Below are 12,199 nucleotides of genomic sequence, written 5' to 3'. Positions count from 1 at the left end.
TCTAGAGTATAGTCTGTGTGATTCTTTTATGTACATTTTAGAAGAATGATTATTCTGCTCTTGTTTGAATGAAGGGTTCCAGAAATACCAGTTAGGCCAGTTGGTTGATAGTGTTGGCCAGATCTTCTATACCCTTAATTGATTTCATCTACTTGCTGTAGGGTAGGGCGCTCTGATGCCTCATTGGTAAGGAGTTTCACTGTCAACACAAGGGCATGCAGTTCAAATCCACGAGCCACTCCACAGGAGAAAGATGGGGCAGTTCCTTCCTGTGCCATTTCCTGCCTCTGAAAACCCACTGGAAGATGAACTATTGGTCACTTCTGACTCAACAGTACCTACCAGCAGTCTGTAGGGAGTTGTCCTCCTAACCCAAAGACAGTGCCTCTAGTGATTTGAATCCCACCTGCAGCTCTACAGGAGAAAGATGGGCAACCTCCAAAGGCTCCGAGATGGTGAGCCATGCGCCAATTCCGACTTGATAGCAGTGATTGGGGTCCTGTCAGTTACTGAGAGAGGTGTGAGTGTTGCACACTCTGGCTGTAGGTTTTCCTTCTGTAATTGCTTTTGGGTTTTGTATTATGTATTTTAAAGCACTGCTATTACGTTTGTACACATTTGATCCTGTACTGTCCCCTTGATCAATTGAACCTGTTAGCTTTATGAACTGTCTTTTCCAGGTAATCCTCCTTGCTCTGAAGTATGTTTTGCTTAATACTAAGTGAACTACTCAGGCTTGCTTTTAATTAAAATCTGTCTGCATAATCTTTTTCCTCCATCCGTTTCCTGGTTTTGTTTTTTTTAAACTAGTTTATTTACTAAATTCTAATACAAATTCGAACAGATTCTTTCCATTTCCTGCACCCCTCCACCCATCAAATTGTACAATCCAATGATTAATCTCTTCCCCTGAACATCCACATCCCGCTGCTTCCAGCCTCTCCCACCCCTACTGGACCCTTATACTCATTCTACAATAACAGTTTTATATAATATTTATCCTTGTGGGACAGAGTTAGTTCACTCAGCATAATGTTCTCCAGTCCTTCCCAAGATAGGTAATAATTTACAAAGTCATTGCTCCTACGTGTTGCATAGTATTCCATTGTGTGAATGGACCATATTTCTCAATTCACTCGTTTGTAGTTGGACATTTGGGCTGTTTCCATGTTCTTGCGATGGTGACAATGGTGTACAAGTCTCAGGTGGTGCCTCAGTTCTCATATTCTCAGGGTATATTCCAAGTAGTGGAATAGCTGGGTCATATGGAGTTTCCATGTTCAGCTTTTTGAGGAAGCCCCAAACTGCACTTCAAAAGCTTTTTCCAACAGGGTGAAAAGAAAACGTACAGACTGGGGACAAACATTTGGTAATACCATCTCAGACAAGAGTCTTAAAACTAAAGTTCACAGAATACTCCTAGGCCTCCACAAGAAAAAGACTGATAAGCCAATTACAAAATGAGCAAAAAACATGGAAAGAATTTTCACAGAGGAAGATACTCGAATGGCAGACAGACACATGAGAAATTTTCCAAATCACTGGCAATGAGAGAAATGCAGATCAAAACCACAATGAGGTACCATCTCAAGCCAGTAAGAGTGGCAAAGTTTAACAGGGCAGCAAGTAATAGATGTTGGAGAGGATGTGGTGAGAAAGGAACTCTTATACATTGTTGGTGGGATTTTAAAATGGTGCAACCCATCCATTTACTTTTAAACTACTTGTGTTGTATCTTTATATTTAAACTTGTTGGATTAATTTTTTGTGTGCACAACATATGTGACTTTCATGTTATTTCTCTTGAGATGCTTAAGTTGTTAGCATTTAATGTATTTCTTATTTGGTTAGGCTTATGTCATTTTGTCTTATTGCTCTTTCCCTCCAACCTCCTCACACCATGAATTCTTCTGTAATTTGTTTATCTCTTACCTTCTTTTCGATTGAGACTGTTGTTTGGTTTGGGTTTTTTTTTTTTTTTATGATTCCATATTATTTCCACTATAACCTTATTAGTGATATCTTGTTTTCTTTTTCTGGTGGTTGCTCATGACTTTATAGTATATGTCTTTACATTTTCACAATCTGTATTTAGGTAATACTATGACACTTCGTGTATGCTGCAAAGACCATAATAATCAGTCTATTTTTATATTTATTTTTTTAGACTGTTGTTACATATGTGACTTCTACATATGTTACAGGTCTCAACAAGAATTACTATTTATTTACATAGAATTTTAAAAATGTCTTTTCAGAATATTAAATTGTAAAAAAAATAGTCTTTTATATTTACCCAACTATTTATCATTTTTTGTGTTCTTTATTCATTTGTTCCAAACCAGTTTTCCATGTAGTATCATTTTCCTTCTACCTAAAACATTTTAACATTTCTCATCATGTAAATCTACTAAAGATAAATCCTCTTACGCTTCATTTTGCTTTTAATTTAGAAAGATATTTTCTGTATAATAATTTCCAGTTGATGGTGTATTCATTTGATACTTTAAATGATGTCTTTCTCTTGTCTTGTGTATTTTTGGAAGATAAGTCTGATGTCATGCATTTTTAATGTCGTTTTTAGTTTTGTTCCTGACCACTTTCTTCTGTTTTCAAGCAAGTTGATTTTATGTAATTAACATAATTTCCCTTGCTTAATTTCTGCTTAAGGTTTTAGTGAGCTTTTGGGATTTGTAGGTTTGTAATTTATATTTTGGGATTGTTTCAGCTATTATGTCATTAAGTATCTATTTCTGTTCTCTCTCTTCTTGAAGCACAGTTCTGTGAGCCATCTAAGTATCATACCATAAGTCACTAAAGCTGTTCATTTTCCCCATTTCTGTTTCATTTTACGTGGCTTCAGTTACTATGTCTTCAAATTCACTACTCTTTTCTTTTGCAATATATATATAAAAAAGTTCATTCCAGTCAGCTTACTTTCCTTTCAGATACTGTATTTCTTATCTCTAGCTGGTCAATTTGAGTCTCAATTTTTCTATTTCTCTTAAAACGATTTTTTTTCTTGTACGTTTTGAACATCTAGGACATAATTTATGTATGATATTTTAATAGTTTTATCTTCTAGTTTTTAATATATTCTAGTTTCTTTGTATGTCTACTAGTTTTTTTAAATTAGATGTTGGATGCTGTGTGTTTGACTTTGTTGATTGAGTTGTTTCATGCATTTAAATAGTGTTGGGGTTTTTTCCCCCCTTGGCTACAGCAAGTTAACTGGAATCCATTTGATCCCTTGAAACAGAGTTTTTACCCAGTGCTCTGTGTATTAAGGGATCTCTCTCCACTCTGACTGTTAAGAATATAAACTATTCTTAGGCTTGAATGTGCTTGGTGAGTTTCTGCTTCCAGAGCTTCTCTCCTAACTCAGATAGTTTGCCTTTCACAGCAGGTGCAGAAGATACTTCTTAACCAAAGACTTGAGACCCCTTGCCAAATCTCTAGCGCTTTCTCTGTGTCACTTCCTTCTGGATGGTATTTTGCTTCACAAATGATATCCTCCCCAAACTGTAAACTCTGTCTCCTCTAAGACGTCTGGGCTCTTTCTAGTGTCCTTTTCCCTGTACTGTTTCCAGTGAGCTGATGTCACCATTGAATTTATCTGATCCCTTCTCTCAAGTGTTATAGGAACTGGTGACCTTTCAGTTCACAGCCAAGGGCTCACACTCTGCACCATCCAGACTCCTTTAGGGGATGAGAAAACCGAAACTGCACTGCTGTTGAGTCAGTTCTGGCCATAACAGCTCTCCATTGGGCTTCTAAGGCTATAGGTTGCACAGGAAATTACCTGTTTCCTTTAGAGCTGCTAGTGGTTGTTAGTGCATAGACTTTGCTAAGGAAATTATTTTGACCTTGAGCTCACTAACCTGGTTGGAAATTTCTTCTGAAATCTGTTGACATTTGGATTCATGTCTTGCTTGAATTAGTTTCTCACTCACTTCTTTATCAGTGTTTTTGTTAGGTGCTGTCAATTTGCTTTTGACTCATAGGGACCTATTGAACAAAAGAGCTAAACCTTGTTCTATCCTGTGCCATTCTCACACTTCTTGACACATAAGAGCCCGTTGTGGCAGTTGCCATTTCAATACAACTGGTCAAGGGTCTTCCTCTCCTTCACCAACCCTCCAGTGTTCCTAGCATCATGTCCCTCTCCAAGAAATAGCCCCGTCTGGCAACATGTTTATAAAGACATGGCTTGAAAACCTCATCGTTCTTGCTTCCAGAGAGCACTCACTCTAGCTGCACCCTCTCCAAGACATATTTGTTTGTTCTAGTGTCTGTCCATGGGATGTTTAGTGCTCTTCTCCAACACTATAGCTCAAAGGCATCAATTCTTCTTCTGACATCCTTATTTATTTTCCAACTCTCAGATGCATAGCAAATATCAGAAAGACCATGGCCTGAATCAGACACACCATAGCCCTCAAACTGACATCATTATTCCTCAATAATTTGGAGAGATCCATAACTGCATATATGCAGAAAATCAAGGAATACAGCCTTCATTATGGATTGCATCTCATTGTTAAGAAAACAAAGATTCTTACCACTAGACCAGTTGGCAATATCATGATGGATGTAGAAGAGATTGAAACGGTCAGCAACTTCATCTTACTTGGATCCAAAATTAATACCTTTAGTACCAGCAATAAGGAAACAAGGAAACACATTGCACTGGAAAAATCTGCAGCTAGGGACCTCTCTTTACCAATACATTTACTTTTTTTTCTTTACTACCTTCCCCCCCCCCACACACACACAATTCATACTTGTATCTTTCATACTTACGTTTGTAACTTCAAGGGGAAAAGGAGAGTGGGTATGAGGCAAAAGAAAGAAAAATACATAGTGTTCTGATCTCTTTTCTGTAACCCTGAAAATTTCTTCTGTTTTATCTTTAATATTCCTCTTTGGCTGTTGAAGAGCCACACTGACTTGCTCAGCGTGTAATTTTTACATTAATTTGTGTCTCTTTTAAATTACTGTTTGGGTGAAAGTCTCTTGAGCAAACATTTAGATTTTGTGTCTCTGAACATTTGAAAATCTCTCTGTATTTGTCAGGGGGGTGTTCTGATGCACAATGAAGAGAGCCTATCATGGTGAGATTGTTGCATTACATGAGCTTTATGTATAAAGCGTTTAAAACCGTTTCTAACTCAGAGTGCTTATTGTCAGTAAAAGTTAATCATAAATTAATATGGTTAAATCACTATTAGCTGACTTTACGTCTTGTTATGTGTTACTGAGAACTGATTCCTAGCTGACCCTCAAAGGGTTTTCAGAGGCAGTGAATTACACAGGAGCAAATTGTCCTTTCTTCCACAGAGCAGCTAGTGGTGTTGACAAGTCTCCTTCTTACCACTAAGCCACCAAACCTCAAGCGTAAATTGAAGGCTCTCTAAACACTGTTATCACTAAACTAATGCTGGCTAAATTCTAAAAAACCCAGTTCTCTCAGATTTGCTCTTCTCTATGGGATGACACGCTTGGGTTTTAACTTTTCTTTTTGCTTTTCTGTACTACATTTTTTCTCAATGTCTCCTGTTTTGAAGCACTGGTTTGCTGTAGGGAGGGTAGGAGAATTGACGCCTTTGAGCTGTGGTGCTGGAGAAGAGTATTGAATACCATGGACTGCCAAGAAAACAAACAGATTCATCCTAGAGAGGGTTAAACCAGCCTACTCCTTGGAAGCAAAGATTCTGTGGCTTCGTCTGACATACTTTGGACATGTTGTAAGGAGAGACAGGTCCTTGGAGGAGGACCATCATGCTTGGTAGAGGGACAGTGCAGGAGGGGACGGCCCTCTATGAGGTAGATTGATTCAGTGACTGGGGTAATCGGGATGGGTGTGTCAGAGGCAATGCGATTGGCACAGGATAGAGCAGGGTTTAGGGCTGTTGTACATAGGGTCGCTATGAGTCGCAAACAACTCGATGACACATAACAACAACAACAACAAACTGAACCATGAGTTTCTGATTTGAGTTCCTTGTAGCTCTCATTCCTGCTCTTTGCTTTGAAGAGCTCAGCTAAAGAAAATGAACTGCAATTTCTTCCTGTCTGTTTTGTATAATCCCTGTGCTGTCAGCGTGATGTCTGTCATAGAATTTGACATTTGTTAACATTCATGTTTGTGGTTTCTGGTTGCTTGTATATATTATTTCTTGAGTCCCTGAGAGTCTTTTGAAAATCTTCAGAGGTTTTTTTTTTTCCCTGTTGAAAATATTTTTTTATCCTTATAATAACTCAAAATTCCTCTTTACATCTGCTTATTGTCCTAGTAAAGCTTTATGGAATTTGAGATAGATCAGCTTCAGCAGTTGGCAATCTCAGGTACAGTGTATCTGACACCTAGGTGTTTGAAGAACACTTTTTACATACCATGTTTACAGGTTAGTTAACGACCAAATTGTTTTGTTTTCACTAAGTACTAATACAAGAACAATCTTACAGAAACTTAAAAATTAAAGACTCCAAATAAAACTTTATAAAAGGCCATTGGTCTTTTTAATTGTATTTTACTTGTTATTAGTCTTTATTTTATGGAATGCATTTATGTTTTATGTAAAGCATAACTTAAAATATTTGGAGTTTTATCTTTTGATTTTAGAGCTTTATTATTAGAAGCCTCATCTTGTTCTGTAACTGCAGTTTTTAATTTGTTCTGTAACTGCAGTTTTTAATTTCTATTTGAGGAGGACAAATTGGTAAATTCTAGATGTATATTATGGAGGGTAGGTACATCTTTGTTGTGTAGAACCTGTTCCTCTTACTTGAAGGGAAAATGTACTTTCTGCTTATTTTAAAGGAATAAATGTAAAACCTTGGGGCTGATGGCAGGGAGAAAGATTTCTCTTTCTTTCTCCTTGGGCTTTAATGATCCTTCCGAGAATGCTGGTTGATCCCATGGCTGCCTGCTTTCTGCTTAGTTTCTCACTTTAGGACAGATGAATCTGTTGGTCTGCCCCTGCTCCTTGACACTTACAGGAGCAGTTAGCTTTGATAATGTGCTGTTTACTCTCTTGCAAACAGCTTCTGAAGGCCTTTGCTGTTGTATTCCTTGAATTTATGGTAATTTTTTTTAAGGCCATAATATTAGTGGCTGTCTTATTTGTTTGGCTTTTAATTTGGGACCCCTTTCCCTAATTAGTTGTGATTCTGTTGAAGAGTCTGTCTAGGTCCATTCTTTGTATCTTATTATTCCTTTATTTCATCACCTTAGTGTTACATCCATTGTGATGGGGACATGGGCATTGGCGATGTAGAAGGAAGGCTCAGTGTATATATCCAGGCAAGATTAAGTATTTTGACTTGGTGAATGATTACACACTCCATAAGGGGAAAATTTATCCAGACGCACAGAGCCATCGCCTAGTGCTACAGGGCTGTGGCCAACAAGAGTTTTACCCAGGGCAGCAGGACCACATGTGTTTCTTGACTTTTTACTCCTTTTACTTTCAGATTGCTTCATCCTGTGGTGTGCTGCTGCTATCTGCCTCATGTAGTGTACAGAATAAGAGGTTTTCCATTTGCTTGCACATTGTAAGCCCTTGAATTAAGAAGTCACTGAGATTTTAGTTGGTGAAAGGTGGGCAGTGTCTGGAATACCTCTTGAGTTTTTCACTTCTCCACTGGCAGTGAGTGCCACACCCTGGGCAGCGTGTTACACGCGGCCAGGGACAAGGTGACCCCACCTGTGTGTATAGAGCCATGGAACTGGGATTTCCAGCCACAGTCAGACTTATGGTGCCTGCCCTGTGACAGAGAGGGTGACTTGGAACATCCAGCCTGGTTTGTTCTGAACAGTTATGTTTTATGACCGGGACCCGAAGACAAACCTGATGTGCGTCTTCTGGGGCAGCGAGCCTCCGTGCTTTATCCTGTTTGCTGCTGTTCGTGAGACACTGCTTACCATTGCTCTATCTTATAAGTCTTGCACTTTCAGATTCTGTGTCATGGCTGGAAACTCCTGTGTACTAAGAGCACTTTACTTTTAGACGCTGGACATAGGACTTTATTTTCCTGGAGTTAGGTGTGGCTTAGACATGGCTAACCGTATATACAACTTTCTGAGCATTGATATTCTGCCCACCACTGGATAGTCAGATACTTTTCTCTTTATAGGAAAGTACTTTTGCAAATCTCCACTGCAGTTAAGATGCCACATGTAGACCAGCTTTGGAGATGTAAAATTGCCACTTAAAGTTCCCGGAGCCCTATTCCTTCCCAGAGAAGTTGCCCAATTAAGTTCAAGAATGAAAACCTGTAATAAGAGTTGTTTTGTTGTTGTTGTTTACTATTGAACCAGAACTGATCCATAGCTGACTCCTCTGTAGGTTTTCAGAGCAGATACTCGTGTGGGAGGAGATTGCCCATCTTTATCCCACTGAGCACCTGGTGGATTTGAACCACGTTTGAGGATTTTAGCACAGCCTCTTGCCACTGGGCCACCAGAGCTTCCTTTACGAAGGATAGGAATGAGCGATTCATATTCTAGATGGTAAAGGTAGTAGGAGTGAACAGAATCTTCCCGTATTTGGGTTTTTAATGTACTCTTTCTGATTTCCTTGTGGAATGTTGTCTTTCTCTTGGCCGCTAGTCAGGACTGCTCTGCTAGGAGATTCCTGTCCAACAGACCAAGGTAAGGAGGACAGCCGAGCTAGAGACCTGCTGGCCCACAGAGCGGGTGGACGAGCACCTTGTCTCCTGGGAGAGCACCTCCAGAGCGCCAGCATATTCTTTTAAGTCAGAGTTAATTCCAACATGTTTTGGTATTAGAAAAATATTTACTCATGAAATGAAATTGTTGCAAGGGGGCTCTAAGGAAACTTGGCTCTTGAGCATGGAACCTGAAGCCTTCCAACTCTATTGAGTTGACCATTTGGGGCTTTGGTGTCAGTAATTATTATTTTGATTATTATCAGAAATGTCAAATGAGCAAGGTTTATACCGTGACATCATTGTGGGTGCTGCATAATTGATTGATTTTTTTGCATTTAGTTGATTGTTTAATTGACATGAATCTTTTTCACAGTGAATTTACATAGAATCCAAAATGCTGGGACCATCCTTTGTCCAGCTCCCCTTCTCCGCCCTAGACTCATCAGGGTTTTATGGTATATGATAAATGAGCTGTTTAATCATTCGCTGCTACAGTTAAGTATAAAATTTAGATTACTAAAATTTATCATTTGGGGGAATCTGGCTCATCCTTGTTTTTGTTTATTAAACAGGAAAAGGACCAGCGCAGCCTAGACATAAACACTGCCAAGTGCATGTTGGGACTGTTATTAGGAAAAATCTGGCCCCTTTTTCCAGTTTTTCACCAATTTTTAGAGGTACCAAATTGTTATTTTATGAAATGTATGTTTTCTTTTCTTCGCACTTCTGAAATATTTATTTAACTATAAGATTTAGTTTTTGTTTGCTGTGCCTTTCCCCATGTAGGAATTGATGGTGACAATGCCTATAGCACCTACCTGTTCTCTGCGTGTCTGTGTTTAATGTTGTGTTGCATCATTCCATGTTAAAAATGCATTGGAAACAACAGCTCTGTCCTTCCTTTCTTGTTCTTTCTCCTCCCGTTTCATGAGCTTTACTTTTGTTAAAAAAAGCTCTTTATAACAGTAGGTTTCTTTTGGAGCTTTAACTGAAGTTCCATTTAGCAAAAGTTACAAACATCAAAACTAATCATCTGCCTTCTTTACTGACAGTATTGTCGTGGCGGTGTTGTTAAATGCTGTCAAGCTGAGTACATCCCATAGCAATCCTGTGAACAACACACCTGAACCCTACCCTACCCTGTGCCATCCTTACAGTCTGTGACACACTCGAGCCCATAGCTGCAGTCACTATGTTGGTCCACCTGGTTGGGGGTCTTCCTCACCTTCACTCTTCCTAACTCTTATCTCCAAGTCACTTAGACACCTTAGGATTTTGTTAGGCAAAACGGCTGTGTATCCTTCAGCCGAAGTTTTCTTCAGTTCTGTATTAAAAACAGTCCAGTTCTCTGTTGGCCTTTGGCTGCTTTAAATATTGGCAGTCATAAATTTTGAGCCACTGGTAATTAGCACTGGTTTTGATGAAATGCAATACTGGAAGTATTTCATATGTTTTGGTTTACTTGGGTTGTCCTATATGGCATCCTCATTGCCCTCCTATCCCAAACCTTTTTGTAAAATGTCTTTTGCCTGCGAGGTTGAGGGTATTGGGTCTTTGAAAGAACCTGGATTCTACCTTGATTCTAAATTCATTCTTGAGAGAATCTTTCTTACCATTTACTTTGAATAATGATCTACAGAAACTCTAAACAAACACAATTCTTTCAAAACTTGTTTTAACATTACTAACTGGACTTCTCAGAAATAATCTAAAAACCTGTGTTAATAAAAGAAGTCTTCTTTGTTCATGATCTGTATCTAAAAAGGAATTGTACTAATATCTCTGACAACTCCATGAGATAAATTAGACCTATTTGAAAAGAAAGCAAGTCTTTTCGAAAAAGTTCTTGTTCTCAGAGAGTTAAGCAAGGTTTGAGTGTGAAACGACGGTCTTCAGCTAAGCAGCCTCGCCTTGAGTAAATTTGCCTTAGCACAGCTCCAGGGGCATCATCAGCTATTTCACTGACTGGTTTTTACTCTGGTGGTTCAGAAAAAGAAATTTGTAGTCTGTACTTGATTCTCTTTCTTGCTGTCTCTCCTACTGATAACTTATTTACTTTGCATTTTTCTTTTAAAAGGAAAGTAATTCTTTAGCTTCTTGATTTCAGCTTTTCTTATGTTTGCATCCTGAAAACCATTAGCTCCACCCTCTGCTTTTTATGTACTTGTATTGTTTAGTATGTTCCTGATTTTAATGATAGAGATGGAAAACTATGGATTTTGAATATTATTTTTAAATCTTTATACAAGGATACCAAATTTTAATATATACATATTACATATTTCTTCTCTTAAGAGAATTGGAAAGCTACCTTGTAACAATTGTAATTTCTTTTATGATCAGACTCCAGTTTTGAATAATTTAAACATGAGTTTTCTTCAATGGCAAGAACAGCCGATTCTGAGAGCACTTGTACCCCTTTCTAAAGTTCTTGTGGAATGACTCATGCCTGTGTATCTCTGAGGCTGACATCTTGACAGTGAGCACACTCATCACAAGAAGGATTATTAATGGGAGCCATGCTCTACTTAGCATTGACGTTGTGCCAAGCACTGTTGAAGCCCATGGATCACATAAATGGCACCTTAGTCCTTCCTTTCTATGATGTAGGCATTATCCCCATCTTATATATAAGGACTTCTGAAACCTAAAAACTTAACATTTCGTGAAAGAAAATGATCATTTTGGTTTTTCTCTTTTTATATGCTTGTTCTATTGTATTTTGAACCCCCCTAAAATGTTGGTAATAAAACACTGTTAATTAAATTCTGCTCCAGCACTTCCTAACCATGAGCCTAGCTTGATTCTTAATAACACAAATGGGAAGGGCTAACCTTCCCTGAACTTAAGTTGATTCAGGCAGCAAGCGAAACTCTTCCGTACATTGATTTTAAGTGTCAATAATTCACATTGTTTTTCCCTCCACCAGCAATCAAAATACAAAGTTATTAACAAAGACCAGTGGTGCAACGTGCTAGAGTTCAGCAGGACAATTAATCTTGACCTTAGCAACTACGATGAAGATGGAGCGTGTAAGTACTTGTGCTGGGAACACTCACTCCTCCCTATCTCTGGGTTTGCACATCCTCCTCAGAGGAAAAAAAAAACACCACAAAAAAACCTCACTGCCACCTGGTTTCCCTCTCTCCCTGCAGGGCCCGTTTTGTTGGACGAGTTCGTGGAATGGTATAAAGACAAACAGATGTCATAGGACTTTATGCACAGCAGCGAGAGAGTCACTGTTACCACAGCTATGTCAACCATTAGCCATAAATTGCTGTTTGTATCAAAGCGCATGCTGCTTTTCTTGCACTCTCCCCCTCTTTAGGGACCTTGTGGTGTTTGCTGTTGAATGGGCCAGCTCTTCTGCTTGCTGTGTGGCATTGTCCTCTTGGAAGGCTGCTTTGCAGTTTCTATTTACACTACAGATTGGTGAATTTGCCAACGTCCTCACTGTGACTATGTGTATATTGCTGTTAAAATTTTGTATATGTGTATAAAAAGAACAAGCTTCACCTAGAGA

At 38.7% G+C, this 12,199-nt stretch overlaps 1 protein-coding gene across 1 annotated transcript in view; it reads left to right on the top strand.

The window, feature by feature from the left end:
* The window catches only part of DCUN1D4 (DCN1, defective in cullin neddylation 1, domain containing 4), a 72,254-nt gene extending 60,367 nt beyond the window's left edge, over positions 1-11,887 (top strand). Inside the window, exons 8-9 of the mRNA XM_006894152.1 lie at positions 11,606-11,708; positions 11,832-11,887. Coding sequence (XP_006894214.1) covers positions 11,606-11,708; positions 11,832-11,887 — 159 coding nt within the window. The remainder of the gene's footprint in view (positions 1-11,605; positions 11,709-11,831) is intronic.
* The last annotated feature ends 312 nt before the right edge of the window (positions 11,888-12,199 follow it).

The sequence above is a fragment of the Elephantulus edwardii genome, unplaced genomic scaffold (genome assembly GCF_000299155.1).
Source record: "Elephantulus edwardii isolate Elephantulus edwardi_28Jun2011 unplaced genomic scaffold, EleEdw1.0 scaffold00137, whole genome shotgun sequence".
Lineage (NCBI taxonomy): Eukaryota > Metazoa > Chordata > Mammalia > Macroscelidea > Macroscelididae > Elephantulus > Elephantulus edwardii.
This window is presented reverse-complemented; position numbering and strand designations above follow the sequence as displayed.